General features: G+C 37.2%; 1 protein-coding gene across 1 annotated transcript in view; it reads right to left on the bottom strand.

The window, feature by feature from the left end:
- The window catches only part of LOC134532937 (uncharacterized), a 429,205-nt gene that overhangs the window by 48,307 nt on the left and 359,631 nt on the right, over nucleotides 1–21,267 (bottom strand). Inside the window, exons 156-175 of the mRNA XM_063370011.1 lie at nucleotides 20,005–20,334; nucleotides 19,602–19,916; nucleotides 18,001–18,336; nucleotides 17,597–17,902; nucleotides 17,201–17,506; nucleotides 16,780–17,100; nucleotides 13,237–13,563; nucleotides 12,834–13,148; nucleotides 11,795–12,130; nucleotides 11,391–11,696; nucleotides 10,996–11,301; nucleotides 10,575–10,895; nucleotides 5,333–5,659; nucleotides 4,930–5,244; nucleotides 3,206–3,541; nucleotides 2,802–3,107; nucleotides 2,407–2,712; nucleotides 1,987–2,307; nucleotides 1,512–1,844; nucleotides 1,109–1,423 (exon numbers count right to left, since the gene is read on the bottom strand). Coding sequence (XP_063226081.1) covers nucleotides 1,109–1,423; nucleotides 1,512–1,844; nucleotides 1,987–2,307; nucleotides 2,407–2,712; nucleotides 2,802–3,107; nucleotides 3,206–3,541; nucleotides 4,930–5,244; nucleotides 5,333–5,659; nucleotides 10,575–10,895; nucleotides 10,996–11,301; nucleotides 11,391–11,696; nucleotides 11,795–12,130; nucleotides 12,834–13,148; nucleotides 13,237–13,563; nucleotides 16,780–17,100; nucleotides 17,201–17,506; nucleotides 17,597–17,902; nucleotides 18,001–18,336; nucleotides 19,602–19,916; nucleotides 20,005–20,334 — 6,384 coding nt within the window. The remainder of the gene's footprint in view (nucleotides 1–1,108; nucleotides 1,424–1,511; nucleotides 1,845–1,986; nucleotides 2,308–2,406; nucleotides 2,713–2,801; nucleotides 3,108–3,205; nucleotides 3,542–4,929; nucleotides 5,245–5,332; nucleotides 5,660–10,574; nucleotides 10,896–10,995; nucleotides 11,302–11,390; nucleotides 11,697–11,794; nucleotides 12,131–12,833; nucleotides 13,149–13,236; nucleotides 13,564–16,779; nucleotides 17,101–17,200; nucleotides 17,507–17,596; nucleotides 17,903–18,000; nucleotides 18,337–19,601; nucleotides 19,917–20,004; nucleotides 20,335–21,267) is intronic.

Below are 21,267 nucleotides of genomic sequence, written 5' to 3'. Positions count from 1 at the left end.
ATTTGAGAATGGTTCATCAAAAATCAAAGATTGAAAAAAGTTAAAGAATTTAAAGAGGCTCAAGGTTGAAATCAAACAATCTTAAACCACTTAGATTCAGTAATGATGCTCTACTCACCACTTGCAATAACGGACATTATTATTTCCCCACAGGCTGGGACGAGTATGATGGGTTATGAGAAGTTCAGCTGAATGATAAGATATCATTGCCTGGCAATGTCATACACATTCTTAGAAGGTATTATTAAATGTTTTCGTGCTGTCATTGAGGTCCAGAACAGAAACTTAGTTGCTTCAATTGAGAAGCAGGTCTTCTAACCCAGTAAGGCAAATTAAGTAGGCTGCTAGGTTAAGCTCTGCAAGATCCTTATAGAAGGATGAGAACATTTATAGTACTCTCTCTGCTGGAGCATGGTTATTATCTTAAGAACAGCAAGCATTGTTCCAGTATATCTTCAGGGTAACTGTTAAAAAATATCTACCCACATTCTAATAGCCTCAATGTTCTATTCCTGCCTTTGCACTGGTAGATAATATAATTGGAATATATCAAATTGTGTTGTGTCAGTCAAGAACAAAAACCATTAAAGATGGAGGAACAATTCTGTTCCTGATAAAATATTTGTTGAAACAATTCTATTCTAATATGAAACATTGAACTGATTTTGGGCCATGTCATGCATACATAATCAAAGTTGCAAACTATTTTATAACTTTAAAATACAAGAGAATTAAAAGAATGCTTCATTCAGCTAAAAGACAACGCCAGACAAACTTACTACAATGGTATTCGCAATTAACGTAGAATTGAAAACATTGTTTGGTACCAAATAATTCACAATTCAAGAAGTGTTTGAAAAAAAAAAAGTTTAACACTAAAAAATAAATAACTCTAACTCCGCCCTGTATACATTCAAGAAAGACAATAACGTAGAATAATAGGGAATATCTTCTGATGAATCAACAAAATGTATTGCAAATATGTAATTACAAATATCTCCACAGCGAAACATATAAATAAACAAAGTCAGTGTAAAATTTATGTACATATGAGATTAAAATTTTTTTGTAACAAATAAAAAACATTAAAATTGATGAAAAAACTTACGAGGAATTGTGTAGCATCGAGTAAATGGGTCCCCTGTGAATCCTTGTTGACAGCTGCAGATAGGACTGTGGTTGATCACTTCGCAGCGAGTATTCAAGCCACATGTTCCTGGGCAAGGATCCACACACTTCTGGTTGACACACGCTCTGTTCTGTGGACACTCCGAGCTCACAACGCACTCTGGCCGACAGCCCGGCGGACTGCCGATGTATGTTGGCAGGCATGAGCACACTGCCTGTCCATTCACTTCTCGACACTGACTGTTGGGTCCACAAGGAGACGGACTGCAAGGATCTCCAGGTTCTGCTACAACGGCTGAACAACACACAGAACAACTGTGAGTACAAGTGGACAAATACTTTAATAAGATACTCCATGCTATGAATACGTGAGTGTTGCTTACGTTCCACAGCGTGAACGTTGCAGTATCGGAATGGATCCCCTGTGTAGCCTGGACGACACGTGCAAGAAGGCAGATGGTTCACCACCTGACAGTCTGCATTCTGACCACATGTTCCTGGGCACGGGTCCTGACATTTGTTATTGATGCATGCCTTGTTGGAAGCACAGTCTGAGTTGACCACACATTCAGGTCGACAACCTTCGTAAGGGTTTCCTATATATTCTGGCAAGCAAATACAAGATCCAGCTCCATTTTGTTCCTTGCAAATGGTATTTGACCCACATGGTGAGGGAACGCAAGGGTCCCCACGCTCCATGGGACGGCCCAATGGAACTGAAAATAGGAGTAACCACAAAACAATTAATTGTGAAAATTAAATTGCAAGTAAATTTCTATACTAATCTATACTTGATGAAATAAACAAAAAAATTGAGGTTGAAAATGTTCTTAAAAAGAAACAAAAAACTAAACTTACTCTGTGGAACAACGCACTGTCTGAACGGATCTCCAGAATATCCAGGTAAACATTCACAGTTAGGAGTGTGGCTAACCACCCTGCACTCTGCATTTGCTCCACACGACCCAGGACAAGGATCTCGACACTTCTGGTTGATACATGCCAGGTGGCTGGCACACTCGCTGTTGCTGGCACACTCAGGCCTGCAGTTCGGTGGAGAGCCCTTATACTCCGGCAAACACGAGCACGAAGGGCTATCCCCTGCTACCTGGCACTGAGCATTAGGGCCACACGGAGAAGGCTGGCATGGATTCACAGGTGGTGGCGGAGGGGTGTCCGCTTCAACAACAAAACAAACACACAAACAGTGAGGACCAACTGACACGCAACACCAACAACTCTAAGTACCAACCATTACTGGATACAAGCAGCTCTTACGTATTGGTGTGCATCTGAGGAATGGGTCTCCAGAGTAGCGAGGTGGGCAGCTGCAGATTGGATTGTGGTTGATGACCTGGCAGCGAGCACCAACACCACAAGTTCCAGGACAAGGGTCCCTGCACTTCTGGTTCGAACAAGCCTCGTTCAAGTTGCAGTCAGAGCTCACAACACATTCTGGTCGACATGCTGGTGGACTTCCAATGTAGCCCGGCACGCAAGAGCACACTGCCTGGCCGTTTATCTCCCGACACTGGCTGTTCGGTCCACATGGCGATGGATTGCATGGTTGAGTTTTCTCAGGAGCTAAAACATAAAAATCACAACTTTCAACAACTGAAATCTATTTCTCACTTGTGCCAACCACAACATATAAATCAAAGTGACAAAACTACCTTGCACTGGTGCACAGCTGATAAATGGATTTCCTGAGAAGCCATCTGGGCAGCTACAAATTGGAATGTGGTTGACAACAGAACACACTGCCTGAGTACCACAGGTGCCTGGACAAGGGTCTGTACATTTGTTCCTGATGCATGCTCTGTCTCTAGGACAGTCTTCGTTCAGCACGCACTCTGGCCGGCAGCCAGAATACGGGTCACCTTGGTACTCCGGCAAGCATGTGCACACACCATCTCTGCACTGTGCGTTTGCACCACATGGAGATGGATTGCATGGGTCTGCCACAACTGGTTCAATAGCTAAAACACACACATACATAATTGTTAATTCACTGAAGTGAGTCTATGGTAATAATTGTTAAATGTTTGTGATATCTGACAAGTAATGGTTTACTTACGTGGTGGTGGTTTGGGGTAGCAGTTGGTGAACGGGTCTCCTGTGTATCCTTCAGGACACGTGCACACCGGAGTGTGGTTGATGACATTGCACTGGGCCCCTGCGCCACAAGATCCTGGGCATGGATCTCGACACTTCTCTCTCATGCAAGCCTTGTTGCTGGGGCACTCCGAGGAAATGACACACTCTGGTCGACAGTTGGGAGGACTGCCCATGTAGTTAGGTAGACAGGAGCATGAGGGCCCTCCTCCAATATCTCTGCACTGGGAGTTTGGTCCACATGGAGATGGCACACACGGGTTTACGTATGCTGGGGGTTTGGGTGTAGGTAGAGATTCTGTGGGATATAACACACATAGTAGTACATACATGTAAAAGTAATGAGATAATTATATTTTTGAAATAATTTTTTCCATATTTTATCATAAATGTTATTATATGTGAATTAATTTGCAGTGCTGTCCTTATGGTTTATTATTTTTTTGTGTCCTAATGTTATTTCATTTTTTTTTCCGTATGTTGCTAATAGTTTTGTAAGAACATGTAATTTTTTCATATGATACAGTATTTTTGTAATGTTAACATTTATCATAAAATAGTTTTGAGGGACAGTGTATAAATTATAATTCTCATTAAATTACACAAAGAAATTTCAATTAGTAATTGAATTAGGTATACTTGTTTTCTTATGCAATCATACTTTCAATTTAAAATGTTTGCCTTACAAGTGTGAGCATCTCTTTTACATTTATTTTGGTTTTTGTTTAGTTTCTTATTTGAATAAATTTTTTTATTATTATTCAGTTAATGTAGTCTTTAGAATGTTCTAGTTTTTATAGTACTAATATTGGTGAGTTTAATCCATCATTAGATAAAAGAGATAGGTAATGTTTATAATCTCTGTCTATGGTAGTTCTTTTTGCCCAGTACATGAATGTCATTCTCTTTAGATGAAATACAAACAAACCAGTAATTTTTATTATTTGAAATACATTTGCAGTGTCACCAAAATCATAAATATATCTATAGCTATTAGTCACATTAAAATTTTTTTTTAAATAAAATTAAAAATTCTCTTATTATACTTGAATGATTAAACAATAATAGATATATTTTTTGAATATTTGTATTGATAATTTATAAAATTACTTCAAATATAGAGATCCATGCATTTTTTTTTGAAAAAAGATTTTCAAGTTTTAAAAGCACACAAATGTAAACATATTACTTAAAAAGCAATAATTATTTATAATTAATTAAAAAAAGATTATAAAAGTTTTATAAACATGATTTTACTTTAAGCAATATAAAATTAACTAAATTTTAATAAAAAATATTATTATATCAATATTTCACCTATTTCAGACATATTGAACAATATTCATGCTGGTAGAAAATTGTTTTATTGACTACTGTATGTGGCCAATTTTTTTTTTTATCTAGTCTGGGTCATTAAAATATTAATCTAGTGTAATTAATATCGTTGTTGGTAAATCTGACAATTTTTTAAAAAATAATATCCTCAACTGATGACCCTTCAGAAAAAATTAAAATGTATACATACTATAGTTACATAGCCCATAAAAACTTAACAATAATTAAGTTCAACTGGCAACAGGAACTTATATACTTACAACAGAGTTCACCTAAAATTTAAGATTATTTTGAGATTAAATATCTTCTTCTAGTAAACATAAATACATGTAACCATAGCCAGTGACATACCAGGCAACTTATAGCATCTAGAGAAGGGGTCTCCAGTGAATCCTTGTTGACAGCTGCAGATAGGACTGTGGTTGATCACTTCGCAGCGAGTATTCAAGCCACATGTTCCTGGGCAAGGATCCACACACTTCTGGTTGACACACGCTCTGTTCTGTGGACACTCCGAGCTCACAACGCACTCTGGCCGACAGCCCGGCGGACTGCCGATGTATGTTGGCAGGCATGAGCACACTGCCTGTCCATTCACTTCTCGACACTGACTGTTGGGTCCACAAGGAGACGGACTGCAAGGATCTCCAGGTTCTGCTACAACGGCTGAACAACACACAGAACAACTGTGAGTACAAGTGGACAACTACTTTAATAAGATACTCCATGCTATGAATATGTGAGTGTTGCTTACGTTCCACAGCCTGAACGTTGCAGTATCGGAATGGATCCCCTGTGTAGCCTGGACGACACGTGCAAGAAGGCAGATGGTTCACCACCTGACAGTCTGCATTCTGACCACATGTTCCTGGGCACGGGTCCTGACATTTGTTATTGATGCATGCCTTGTTGGAAGCACAGTCTGTGTTCAGAACACACTCTGGTCGACAGCCCTCGTAAGGGTTGCCAACATAGTCTTGCTGGCATGTGCATGAACCTGCTCCATTCTGTTCCCTGCACACTGCATTAGCTCCACACGGGGATGGAATGCATGGTGTGGGTCTCTCCTTTGGCACAGAAGCTGAAAACATTAACATTTTGTTATTAATTCATAAAACATACAATTTTTAAACAATCCAAACCATGTTAGAAAACACCTCTGTGTAGGTCAAAATACCACTTTGAGTAGACCATTTTGGTAATTCTCTTTCTCAGGCATTACATTAATATGTATGTATGTATGTATGTATGTATATATATGTACATAGGCGCAAATCTGTAGGATTTCCAGGGGGGGCCCGTGAATTCTGTGGTTTAAGAACTTTGAGTAGAGGTCAACCGAAACAAGTCTTCTCTGTATGATAAGCTCGTATGTTATACACTTTATTTTTACGTTTGCTCGATATTGAAAATGGCAACAGGTAGACGCTTGAAATATTCACAGAATATTTAGTTATATATTCACTTTAAAAATAAATGATTAAATTAAAATAAAAAAAATATTTAAGGGGGGCTCCCATACAACAAACATGAAAACAGAATAAAATTTCACAAATGATGTATTTCTGTTGCCGCTATAACAAGAAATACTAAAACAGAATAAAATAAATATTTAAGTGGGGCTCCCATACAACAGACATAATTTTTTTTGCCGTTTTTATAGATAATGGTATGGAACCCTTCGTGCGCGAGTTCGACTCGCACTTTGTCGGGTTTTTTATGCCACATCACATAATTACTGCGATTCAAATGCTGTTCGTGAAATTCTTTGTTCACAGTTTTTGATGCACCCTAAAAACCCAAAGCACCAAAGCTAATAAACGGATCAACATCAAATGAACGATCGAATCATATTAAAACCCTTAAAGACTATTTTATTTAGTAAAGGCATCAACCAGGTAAAAAAGAAAAAAAAAACTCAATGACACAAATGAAAAATCTCGGAGATAGAACTATGAAATTTATCCTACAGCTATATGAACCACATACATTTCTCGGCTTATATTTAGTATAATCAGTATCTTGGCAGTGAATTATTTAGTTAAAATATGCCGCTTGATTAGTTATTAAAGTGACGCGTTTGCTTCCTTATTAACTTAAATACGGATGTGTAACGTTTAAATACTTCTTTCTCACTCTTACCTCTGTTTACTCGTGCAGTGTTGCAGTTATCAAATAACAAATGTTATAAAGTGATTATCGGCCATGAATTGTGAACATTATCGTTTGATAATCAAAGGGGAGTGATTTTAAATTCCATATTGACGAGGAAAAAAATTATTCCCTGTATAATTCGCATGTAACGTACAGAGCTGCTAGCCTTACAGAATGGAGATGAGCTAAAAAATTCCAGAAAATGGTATATAAGTTTCAGTTCGTAAATAAACTAAATTCTGCTATAATTACTGTTAAAGTATTAAGTTGTTTATTTACTGGAAAAAATAATGTTACATAATCACTTAAATAAAATATTTTACCTAAATAATAGTCACTACTTATAAAACAATCAACCTTACCAGGTGAGAATCAGATTCTGTTTTCCGTTTCTTCCGCGTCACGAACTTATCCATGTTGATGTTTGCCAAGAAAGCAGAAGACTGGCGCACACGAGAGCAAAACCACTTTAAAAACAGACTACCTGAAACCTATTATACTGTCGTTTCAGAGGACAAGGTAGTGTGGGTAACAATGGGGAAGAAATGCTAACGGAACCCTACCCTAGCTTCGTCCTTTGGAATGAACTGTTTCTAGGAATTAAGGGTTTCAAAGTTCTGACTGGAAAACTCTATACCATGGCTTTTGCAGAAGGGGTAGGGGAAAATAACTACGGAACTCGAAGGTAGGAATGTAAAGCATGTCAAAGTGTCTGTCGTCGTTGTAAATAATAATCTGATATATATATGTTGTGTACACCATTAACTTTAAAATCACGAAGTGGGCCCCCCCAAGGAGGGGCCCATTAATTCCAGGGGGGGCCGGGCCCCCCTGGCCCCCCCCCGGGATCTACGCCCATGTATATGTATATATATACACACACACACACACACACACACACACACACACATACATAAATACATATATATACAATATACACACATTTATCTAAAGAATATTTGAATGGGATTTGTTAGTTCTTGGAAGCTACTAAACAAATATTTTTCAGGAATGGGAGTTAAAATTTTATATCAATGATTTAATTTTTGATGTTATATTCACGTTTAATATTGGCTTTATTTAATAACTTTGCTAAAAGGGAGAAAAGAAAGAAAGAGAGATAGCCGGTGAGTGATTGCTGGATGCCGCTATACACAAATATAGCTCAATGGCAAGGGGTTACTGATGCCAGTTACTCATGGCAGCAACAGTGTATGTTTTAATATACTTTGAAATACTTTTGTAAGCATTTACATTCTTTCTCATAATTTTGCATACTTTTGCCTACTTTTGCAACTCGTAATTTGCAACTCTCAGTCGCCTAGCTGCATGTTCATCCGAGATACCATTTAAATCCATTTGGGTTAAAAATTCAGATTTTTCCATACATTAATTAAAAAGTCTAAATTTTGTATACAATAAAAATTATAACTATGTACCTGTAAAGAAGAAAATTAATTTAATTTTAATGATGGTGTTATAAACACAACAGCTTCATGATAAATATATATATTTTTGATTACATGGTAACAATTTGTTTGTATTATGTCATTAAAACATATTGATGGCTTAGAATGAAAACCTTGTATCTCATAAAATGCAAATTTTACAGCAGAGACAAAAAATTGTGCTACTGATATACATGGTTTCTTTTTTTCCCGATATAAAGCAATAGGATGCACATTTTATTTCTTTCAGCCAAACATTTTGTGATATACGAGGTTTTCCAGCCAAAAACAAAAAAAACGTATTTTCGTCCAAAAATTGAGATACGAGGTTTTCATTCTAAGCCATCGATATGTCCCTTTCATTATTTCATTGGTGCTCCTATAATAACACAGCAGAAGCATTCCTGATGTTTACAGAACCTGTTGAGAAGTTTGTGAACTGTGTGCTCTTCAACAGCTATTGAAGTTGCACAGGGCTGGTTTTATATATTATAGTAACCTAAACATGTCCTATTCCTCTTATGTGTGAAGTTGCACTTCTGATGATCGTGGCAACCACAAACCATTTTTTTAAAAATTCATAATAAAGAAGCATTCTTCCAAAAATGATCTTATTGCCATGATAATATATAACAAAGTACGTTACATTGGCTTGGTACACACACATAAGGGGAACTGTAAATAATCATAGAAGAACATTACATCACTTGGTAAACACACCTTCTAAGTCTAGATAACTAACATAGAGTTACACGTTGGGTTTAGCTGGCTACAAGATCAAAAAATTTCAATACAATTGTCTAGATTGCACTTAACATTAACTGCCATCTATTGGCATTAGGTGCAACTTCCCGAGTCCATTGACCATGGTCTGTCCGCTTATGGAATTTTTTAATTTGATTGAATTTATAGTTGAACAACTGCATTTATAATATCACTTCCGTCATTTTATTTTACTTCTATTAATTATTTGCATGCAAAATTAGTGTTTTATTATGCCAAGTTTATATAATATCTAATGCATGTACATGGTACATGTACCCATTTTTTTTTTTTTTTATAATTTTGAATTTCACCAAAAATAATACAAAATTTCTTCTTTCACAAAAACCTTGACTATATGATGATGTTGATTAGGTAATGACCTTGACTATAAAATTACATGTACACTAGATGAAATGAATTGAGAGATAACTATGAATATTTCACATTGAAATTTTTAGATTCAATCAGCTCGTATGGTATTCAGGCAGGAACGATCCAATATATTAATGGTTCAGTCTTCTTAACTGTCATGTTGTCATTTTATTTTATATTCATGACTATTATTTGAGGGTTTTTCCTGTAAATGTGTCAAAACATTTCTCTTGCATTTTAAGTTTTGAATCAAATTATCTCAACTGATATTTACTAAATATTATCAACCTAATAGTAGCAAGAAGATAAGTGTCAAAAATTATGTAGTAAAAAATTTGTGACCTGATAAAAAAAGGAGCTAACCGAATTAATCTATAGGAAAATCCCTTGACTGATAGAAACACAAGACAAATAAATAACCAACTCAGGGTGTGAGACTCAGTTTCAAATACATTTTCTAGTATTACATACAATTTCAGATGATTTTGTGTTGTATTTTGTAATACTGTATGTACATGAATTAAAAAGAAATAATTTAAACTTTCTAACAAATAACACATACTTTATGCAGGAATTAAAATATAATTACTAAAATATATTAAAAATGAAACTTTAAATCGCAATGAAAGTTAGGCATATCAAACAGGGCATTATTTGCAAGTCTTAAAAATCATTATGTGTTAATAATGTTTTGAAATATTTAATATTAAAATGATGCATAACAATATAAAATTGCCTACACTCAAATGAAAAAAAGGTACATTAGGTAAATAATAATAACTAATAGGCATACCTACACCTACTTAGTATAAATAAAAAATATTAATTTAACATCAAAAACAAAACAGAGGACAAACAAAAATTTTATTGTGATATGCAGAGCAATTATTCACTAATTAATTAAATAAAAAGTAAATGCAAATTAGTAAAATTTGACAAAATTTTCCCGTTTCACAATCTTATAGTGTGAAAATTGGTTAAGCAGGATATTAAGGAATGATTTATTTTATCCCAACAAAAAAAAAAATTGTTTTTAGCATTATTTTTTAACAATTATTTTTGCCACTAAATGCATGAAGCTATTCATAGAGCTGTAATAACGAAATTACAAATATAAAACCATTAAAATATTTGTGTTACATTTGAGTCCCCAAAAAATAAAACAATATATTAAATAAATATATTTAAATGAGTTATCTATTGAAATTTAGTTAAAACAAAAAATTACATATATATAATTTAAAAAAAATTACTCACTTTGTTGTTGATAACAGCTTCTAAAAGGATCACCGAAATATCCAGAAAGGCAAATGCAATTAGGAGTGTGGCTAACCACCCTGCACTCTGCATTTGCTCCACACGACCCAGGACAAGGATCTTGACACTTCTGGTTGATACATGCCAGGTGGCTGGCACACTCGCTGTTGCTGGCACACTCAGGCCTGCAGTTCGGTGGAGAGCCCTTATACTCCGGCAAACACGAGCACGAAGGGCTATCCCCTGCTACCTGGCACTGAGCATTAGGGCCACACGGAGAAGGCTGGCATGGATTCACAGGTGGTGGCGAAGGGGTGTCCGCTTCAACAAGCAAACAAACACACCAAACAGTGAGGACCAACTGACACGCAACACCAACAACTCTAAGTACCAACCATTACTGGATACAAGCAGCTCTTACGTATTGGTGTGCATCTGAGGAATGGGTCTCCAGAGTAGCGAGGTGGGCAGCTGCAGATTGGATTGTGGTTGATGACCTGGCAGCGAGCACCAACACCACAAGTTCCAGGACAAGGGTCCCTGCACTTCTGGTTCGAACAAGCCTCGTTCAAGTTGCAGTCAGAGCTCACAACACATTCTGGTCGACATGCTGGTGGACTTCCAATGTAGCCCGGCACGCAAGAGCACACTGCCTGGCCGTTTATCTCCCGACACTGGCTGTTCGGTCCACATGGCGATGGATTGCATGGTTGAGTTTTCTCAGGAGCTAAAACATAAAAATCACAACTTTCAACACCTGAAATCTATTTCTCACTTGTGCCAACCACAACTTATAAATCAAAGTGACAAAACTACCTTGCACTGGTGCACAGCTGATAAATGGATTTCCTGAGAAGCCATCTGGGCAGCTACAAATTGGAATGTGGTTGACAACAGAACACACTGCCTGAGTACCACAGGTGCCTGGACAAGGGTCTGTACATTTGTTCCTGATGCATGCTCTGTCTCTAGGACAGTCTTCGTTCAGCACGCACTCTGGCCGGCAGCCAGAATACGGGTCACCTTGGTACTCCGGCAAGCATGTGCACACACCATCTCTGCACTGTGCGTTTGCACCACATGGAGATGGATTGCATGGGTCTGCCACAACTGGTTCAATAGCTAAAACACACACATACATAAATGTTAAGTCACTGAAGTGAGTCTATGGTAATAATTGTTAAATGTTTGTGATATCTGACAAGTAATGGTTTACTTACGTGGTGGTGGTTTGGGATAGCAGTTGGTGAACGGGTCTCCTGTGTATCCTTCAGGACATGTGCACACCGGAGTGTGGTTGATGACATTGCACTGGGCCCCTGCGCCACAAGATCCTGGGCATGGATCTCGACACTTCTCTCTCATGCAAGCCTTGTTGCTGGGGCACTCCGAGGAAATGACACACTCTGGTCGACAGTTGGGAGGACTGCCCATGTAGTTAGGTAGACAGGAGCATGAAGGCCCTCCTCCAATATCTCTGCACTGGGAGTTTGGTCCACATGGAGACGGCACACACGGGTTTACGTATGCTGGAGTTTTGAGTGGAGGTTCTTGAACTGAAACAGATATTGAAATTTTTTTATTTTTATTTATTTAATATTTTAACTGTATTTTGATTTTTTTTCACTCAAATAAAGTGTTTTTTAAAGAATAAATTATCTAGTACTCTGTCCTGCAAAAAGACCACTATATATATAAATATATACTAATTATGCAGAACCAAAAATTACTGCTTGTGAGAATAATAAATTATCTTGGTTACCATGATAGTACATTATAATAATGACACTTTGAATCAGTCAATTACAGTATAATATTTGTTCAATATAATTCTCCAATAATAAGTTTGTTTACGTACTAAGTATTTAGACTTATTAATAGTGAAACAGTTAGTTAAAGGTTAAAATTGTAATTATTAATGGTTATTATTTAAAAATTTTATTCCAACTATGAAGGAAAATTTTTATTTAGTTTATTTCTCTTAAATGATTTAAATATTCTATTTATCATTGAAAAAAATTGTAAAATTTATATAGTTTATAACAACTTTAAAATACTTAAATTGTTTGATTACCTATCGCAAATATAATTAACCTTTAATGTTGTGGTTTGTTGTTGGAAAGGATTTATAAATAATATAAAAAATTAATCATGAGCTTACGCTTTGCATTAAAAATAATTATAAACAGTTATATGTTAATATTTTTGCAACAACTAGATTCAATGTTTTTCTAATGATTTAAATTTATTTTTACATACCAGGCAACTTATAGCATCGAGTAAATGGGTCCCCTGTGAATCCTTGTTGACAGCTGCAGATAGGACTGTGGTTGATCACTTCGCAGCGAGTATTCAAGCCACATGTTCCTGGGCAAGGATCCACACACTTCTGGTTGACACATGCTCTGTTCTGTGGACACTCCGAGCTCACAACGCACTCTGGCCGACAGCCTGGTGGACTGCCGATGTATGTTGGCAGGCATGAGCACACTGCCTGTCCATTCACTTCTCGACACTGACTGTTGGGTCCACAAGGAGACGGACTGCAAGGATCTCCAGGTTCTGCTACAACGGCTGAACAACACACAGAACAACTGTGAGTACACGAGGACAACTACTTTAATAAGATACTCCATGCTATGAATATGTGAGTGTTGCTTACGTTCCACAGCCTGAACGTTGCAGTATTGGAATGGATCCCCTGTGTAGCCTGGACGACACGTGCAAGAAGGCAGATGGTTCACCACCTGACAGTCTGCATTCTGACCACATGTTCCTGGGCACGGGTCCTGACATTTGTTGTTGATGCAGGCCATGTTGGAAGTACAGTCAGAATTTAATGTACACTCGGGTCTGCAGCCTTCATAAGGATTTCCAATGTAGTCAGTCTGGCAAGTACAAGAGCCTGCTCCATTTTGTTCCCTGCACACTGCGTTGGCTCCGCAAGGACTGGGTTCACATGGTTTAGGCCTCTCAATTGGTGTAGGAGCTGCAAAACATTAATTATAATTATTGCAGCTGCCACAGTGTATGAAATATATATATATTTTATTTAATTGTTAATGTTACCAGCCAGTTAGACTATTAATAATGTCAATATCTTGTTGAAAGATTTGCTCAGCTATCTGGCAGCTGGGTGGGAAACGACTTAAGTCGCCTCCAAAAAACCAGTGCCATTAAACCACCCAAGCGGACACAACTGTCCAAGCGCCCAACCCCTGCATGGTAGACTCATTCTACTCTGACCAACTCTTCTTCCTGAACCATCCTCTTATTCCCGAAGCCAACCAGCTCGTCATTAATGCATGCAATTGCATCCCGCATGATAGTGCCCAGGGTTTTCCCTCTGTCTATGGAGGTTTTACCTTGGCCCAACTTATCTAGTTATAGTCTAGAGTTAAGAAGGGGAGTTAGTCATGGCGCCAATTGCAGCCATGGCTGGCCAATCCCCGAACAAGCACACGATGCATGCTCCCTTGTCTGCATGGCTTGAACCCAGCATGAATAGGCGTAAAGGCTTCGGCCTGGGACGCACCTAGAGTCTTCCCTGACCCAGACCCCTCCCAAACAAAATACACTTAGATTTAGTTAGTTTAGGAAAAAAAAAATTGGTAGTTCTAACCAATTGCTACAAAAGTAATAAAAAATAACTGTCATTGGTAGAAATCTTTGATGTCAAGCTAACTTATTTTATTTGTTTAGAAGGTATGATAAATACAAGTTAACTAGTAGACTATATGCTGAAAGGCTTGATTAAAGATGGCTTTTGTAACTTACTTAAATGAAATGAATTGGTCCAATAATAATTAGTTAAAAATAAAGTCCTGTTTCTGTGAGGAGATGGACCTATAACCAACATCTTCTTTGTTATACAGCCAGTTAACATGCCTGTTAGAATGCCTAAACACACTTAGCCATTAGTGTGAACAAGTGGTAGGGATCAACATTTTCCACAGGAAGCAGAAACACCCAAGGAAAAAAAAAACTAATTTGATAATAGAAAAAAAAAACTGTTATAAACAGAGCACACCAAATTAATAACTTCTGGAAATCATCCCAAAAAATAAAAAAATTGATTTAACCAATAAAATTTTAATAATAGTGACATCGTTCGGGGTTTCACTCCACAGAGCCCGATGGGTCACCACCTCTCACACCCCTCCTATGATCATAGCAATTTCAAACCTCCCGCCAGTGACATGCGTGTGACGTGTTTAAATAGCATGCCTTAAATACCACAAGCTACCGCAAGGGGATGCAGTGGAGTAGGTGCCTCATTCCCTTATTAAACAATAATTAACACTCTAAACTTTCTTTCTGTTATCCCCAAGTGTACATTTTATTTCAGGATCCTGCAAACATTCTACGTGTTTATTTAATTTAAGTTACAACTCTACAGGAACTGACCCAAACGTGCCGAAGGCCCTTTCAGTATTTAATAATTTTAGAACTGTAATCTTAATAAGTAAATTCACTACATGTTTTTCAGGCTAGAATAACATTGTAATAATTTTAGGAGTGAAAACATGTCTTTATCTTAATGTGTTAATGGCTCAAATTTGAATGACTTAATGGTTATTTCAAATTGATGTGAGACACGCTTTCCAGCGACCTCGGCGGCCATCGCTTTCCGGTTGCATCGCTACCCAAAGTAAGACGCATTCAGCACTATGAGGACTTTATATTTGTATCACAACTTATCTTCGTCATTCGGCTTCTGCAATTAATCTAAATAGTTTTCTTTTATCTTCGGAGCTTACCTGAGGGGCGCAACTGCTTAGCTAATTTAAATAGTAATACTACCTGGAGTTCGGTCACTAACATGATTATTGTATCCAACACGAGAAGGCTCTAGACATCATGTAACCCAGTCTATCTGTTAGGTTTTAACCTTTTATTTAATTATGTTTATGAGGGGCATGTGGCGCTATGACGTATGATAAATCTCGTCGAAAATCTTGCGTTCTTTCTGCGTTTGCCCATGTGTGCATGAGTTGTTGATTGACCGGCGTGTGGGGTGCCAATAAGAACAAACTTCATTACATCTATAGCGAGCTTGACGCTTACAGGGCAGTGTCTCTGCCGGGTCCGTGTCCCTTGAATACTGTGGCACCCATTAATTGATTGAACATCTGAAGGCAAATCCCCTGACCACATCAACAAAAAAGTAAACATGGAAAAATATGTATACTAAAATTATTTTGTGTCTACAAATACTTATTATTCTGGAATTACTGCTGTTCCTATTCATTTAAAATTATTATATTTCTTATATAGGTAATATACGGATAATGACTAACTACAGAGGCTTCTACAACTATTAAACATATGGTACTCTAGTACATAATTATTCTCAATGGCAAAAAACAAACAGCAAAAAGGATACCCATTAGAGGTGGGGGTAAAGAGAGAGGAAACGGGCACATAAAAAAAAAAATAACCTATTTATTAAAAATATTAACAGGATGATTGAAGGTATTTCAACACTTTGAAAAAAACTAATTATGAAATTTGAGTCATCTGTGAGAAGTTATAAGAACTACAAGCATAAAAGAGGTTAAATTCCAAAAAAAATACCCACATATTCTTCAATTTTAGGTTTGGAAAAGAGATAAAAAAAATTCCATGGAGGTTAATGTCATTCATTGGGTTCAAATCAATAAATAATAAATTTCTCTAAAAATAGAAAACCAACTCTCACGAGCCTTGCATTAAAAAACAAAACAATGGTAAGAGCACAATTTACCTGGAAAATTCTAACAAGAGTAGAGGCAAAAATCTGTTCAGATCTGAGGTGGTGGCAAAAAGGGAAAAAGGGGGGGGGGGGGGAGCATCAGATTTACATTTTATCATTCATGTTTCACAGTTACAATTTGCAAGTGCAGGAGGACCCCACAATGTGTGGATTTTTAATTCCAGGGGGGCGAGGGACCCTAGTTATTCCCACTCTCTCATCGCCTGCGGGATTAACACCCATGAACAAAAGCATAAATATTTACCGCAATAAAAAAAGAAACATTATTTCAAAAATCTAAATAAAATAATAGTAATCAAGAAGAAGAAAACAATACATATAATAAATACAAAAAGAAATTAGACAAATAGAAAAATAATAAAGGGATTAAAAAAACTTTCCCTATAAGATACACATAACACTAATATAATAAAAAAATATACATATAATTAAGGAAAAAGAGATACTTACACTTCTCTAATTCACATTGAATAAATGGGTTTCCAAAATATCCAGAAAGGCAAATGCAATTAGGAGTGTGGCTAACCACCCTGCACTCTGCATTTGCTCCACACGACCCAGGACAAGGATCTCGACACTTCTGGTTGATACATGCCAGGTGGCTGGCACACTCGCTGTTGCTGGCACACTCAGGCCTGCAGTTCGGTGGAGAGCCCTTATACTCCGGCAAACACGAGCACGAAGGGCTATCCCCTGCTACCTGGCACTGAGCATTAGGGCCACACGGAGAAGGCTGGCATGGATTCACAGGTGGTGGCGGAGGGGTGTCCGCTTCAACAACCAAACAAACACACCAAACAGTGAGGACCAACTGACACGCAACACCAACAACTCTAAGTACCAACCATTACTGGATACAAGCAGCTCTTACGTATTGGTGTGCATCTGAGGAATGGGTCTCCAGAGTAGCGAGGTGGGCAGCTGCAGATTGGATTGTGGTTGATGACCTGGCAGCGAGCACCAACACCACAAGTTCCAGGACAAGGGTCCCTGCACTTCTGGTTCGAACAAGCCTCGTTCAAGTTGCAGTCAGAGCTCACAACACATTCTGGTCGACATGCTGGTGGACTTCCAATGTAGCCCGGCACGCAAGAGCACACTGCCTGGCCGTTTATCTCCCGACACTGGCTGTTCGGTCCACATGGCGATGGATTGCATGGTTGAGTTTTCTCAGGAGCTAAAACATAAAAATCACAACTTTCAACACCTGAAATCTATTTCTCACTTGTGCCAACCACAACATAATAAATCAAAGTGACAAAAGTACCTTGCACTGGTGCACAGCTGATAAATGGATTTCCTGAGAAGCCATCTGGGCAGCTACAAATTGGAATGTGGTTGACAACAGAACACACTGCCTGAGTACCACAGGTGCCTGGACAAGGGTCTGTACATTTGTTCCTGATGCATGCTCTGTCTCTAGGACAGTCTTCGTTCAGCACGCACTCTGGCCGGCAGCCAGAATACGGGTCACCTTGGTACTCCGGCAAGCATGTGCACACACCATCTCTGCACTGTGCGTTTGCACCACATGGAGATGGATTGCATGGGTCTGCCACAACTGGTTCAATAGCTAAAACACACACATACATAATTGTTAAGTCACTGAAGTAAGTCTATGGTAATAATTGTTAAATGTTTGTGATATCTGACAAGTAATGGTTTACTTACGTGGTGGTGGTTTGGGATAGCAGTTGGTGAACGGGTCTCCTGTGTATCCTTCAGGACATGTGCACACCGGAGTGTGGTTGATGACATTGCACTGGGCCCCTGCGCCACAAGATCCTGGGCATGGATCTCGACACTTCTCTCTCATGCAAGCCTTGTTGCTGGGGCACTCCGAGGAAATGACACACTCTGGTCGACAGTTGGGAGGACTGCCCATGTAGTTAGGTAGACAGGAGCATGAAGGCCCTCCTCCAATATCTCTGCACTGGGAGTTTGGTCCACATGGAGACGGCACACACGGGTTTACGTATACTGGTGGTTTGGCCTGTGGTTGTGGTGCTGTAAAATAGTTGCAAGTTTGGATTGGTAAAGTGCAGTTTACTGTAGCAGATTATAATGTTGTCAATAAAGTTTCCACTGGTAGTTTAGTTTTTTGACAGTACTTTATAGATTACACAAAAAACTTAAGAGTCATTACAATATTTTTTTTTCTTAGGTTATATATAAAAATATTAAGTTGAAACATTTTTATAATGTGAAAGCACCACACAAATAAGTAATTTATCTTTAAAATTAATTCCCACTAGCAATATTTGAATAAAAATATATATGTACATATTTAGTTACGGTATTATTTGAATTCATTTTTACTATAAAATTTTTATCAAAATAATTTAAATAAAATTTAGTTTTAAGGAATTATGTATTTATGTGTTTTCTACTGAAGAAGAGTCAGTATTCTTTGATTTTTAAACAATTTTGTTATAAATATTTAAATTTCAATTTATTCAATTAATTAAAAACAGAACCTATAAAATAACATTTTATATTTCAAATATCTTAAATGATTATATATATAATATTAAAAATACTAGGACTCCAAAACATCTTTACTTTTAAAAAAAATTTGAATATGTACTGTCAAGTGACCTTTAGAGAGAGGAAATACAAAAACAGATATTACTAATATTTACAGAAAAAAATAAAATAAAAAAAGTATTATATATTTTTAATCTTAGTCTTAAACAAATAGAACAATGAATAATAACATGTCTAGAGAACATGGTATTGAACTAAATTTACAGATGTATATTCAGATCCCAAATTGAAATTTCTGGTCTACTTTAAGCATTTACTCATATAAATACATACAAAAAATATTTTCAGTCTAAAATTTCCAATATTTATAAATGTATACGTGTGTATTATTATTAATGTTAAAATAATTTTTTTTTCTATGTTATTTTGCCTGTATTTAAAAAAAATCTATAAAAACAAACACTCTGCACAATTTTAGTAGTTACAATTAGTTACATTACCACAATCTGAAAGAAAATGTTTTGAGTTATTTTTATCAGGCCTATTTAATATTTATCACTTTACTCATATAAACCAAGAAAAAATTATTACTTAAATTTTATCAGTAAAAAAAGAGTTAGAAATTCATATAACCAAATGTATATCAAACAAAACACTATTACACAGTTATAAAAAATAGTAATACTCAATATCTTTAAAGGAACCACATAATAAATTTTACAAAAAGAAAGTGATCATGATGACAAAATATCATAGTTATAAATTATTGATTTTCTATTATTTACCTGGAGTAGGATAGCATCTGGAGAACGGATCTCCAGTATATCCTTGTTGACAGCTGCAGATAGGACTGTGGTTGATCACTTCGCAGCGAGTATTCAAGCCACATGTTCCTGGGCAAGGATCCACACACTTCTGGTTGACACACGCTCTGTTCTGTGGACACTCCGAGCTCACAACGCACTCTGGCCGACAGCCCGGTGGACTGCCGATGTATGTTGGCAGGCATGAGCACACTGCCTGTCCATTCACTTCTCGACACTGACTGTTGGGTCCACAAGGAGACGGACTGCAAGGATCTCCAGGTTCTGCTACAACGGCTGAACAACACACAGAACAACTGTGAGTACAAGAGGACAAATACTTTAATAAGTTACTCCATGCTATGAATACGTGAGTGTTGCTTACGTTCCACAGCCTGAACGTTGCAGTATCGGAATGGATCTCCTGTGTAGCCTGGACGACACGTGCAAGAAGGCAGATGGTTCACCACCTGACAGTCTGCATTCTGACCACATGTTCCTGGGCACGGGTCCTGACATTTGTTGTTGATGCAGGCCATGTTGGAAGTACAGTCAGAATTTAATGTGCACTCGGGTCTGCAGCCTTCATAAGGATTTCCAATGTAGTCAGTCTGGCAAGTACAAGAGCCTGCTCCATTTTGTTCCCTGCACACTGCGTTGGCTCCGCAAGGACTGGGTTCACATGGGCTGGTATATTCTGGAATATGCGGTTTGGCTGAAAAAAAAAAAATACAATTTTGTGAAAATTTGTGGACAGTATTGAACAAAACTGAAAGTCATCTAAAATCAAAATGGCAATATACAAATGTAGTTACCCTATATTAACATATTGGGTGTATATTACTTCTTGCATTACAGTTAGTTACTATTGCTTAAAATTGAAATTATGTATTTGTTAAATTAATTGCATATACAGTTTAAAAATGAGCTAAGAAAGCAATAAATAAACAATGCTAGTTTGATTTTACTATTTGAGAATGCAGGGATTCAATAATTCTACCTCTTGGGCTTAGAAGAATTGGTTAAAGTCTCATGGTGGCTTAGATTATAGTGTACACTCCATGCTGGTACTTATTATTAAAAGCTTAAAAGTGTAATTATTTTTAATAACAATGAATATATATATATATAAATAAAGTACAGTGGAGCCCAATGCCTCTCGTGTATGTGTAAGGAGTTCACACTAAGCATATGTGTATCTGGTAAGGTAGGATGCATTTAAATGTGCATGGTGGCATGGAGAGTTGCATTGTGTCTTCTGTGTGGTGGTACATTGTGCTATCATTAGGGGTAAGTGTGTTGCAGCCTGTATGCGAACAGAGTCAAAGATGACTCTTATTCAAGAGAATGTGATATTTATAGCAGCAGTGAGTATAGATGTGTCATTGGTGCAACTTGCTAGAAGCTGGCTGTATGAAACTTTCACAGGGAGGTAAATGGGACAAAGTGCAGGGGTAATAAGTGGCTGCGTGTTTTGTATTGATGATATGATAATGATTAGGCAATATGTTAAGTGGATTCATAAAATGATCTTTGAAAAATTCTTGCAATGGGAGTGTATGACTTGTAGATGAATGTTGGACTGATGAAAATGCATTTCTTTTGTCATCAAAGAAAACCTAGAGCTCAGCAAAGCAAAGGGACAAGT

Source organism: Bacillus rossius, chromosome 6 (assembly GCF_032445375.1).
Source record: "Bacillus rossius redtenbacheri isolate Brsri chromosome 6, Brsri_v3, whole genome shotgun sequence".
Taxonomy (NCBI): Eukaryota; Metazoa; Arthropoda; class Insecta; order Phasmatodea; family Bacillidae; genus Bacillus; species Bacillus rossius.
The sequence above is the reverse complement of the archived record's forward strand: the minus strand, read 5'-3'. Positions and strand labels throughout refer to the sequence as shown.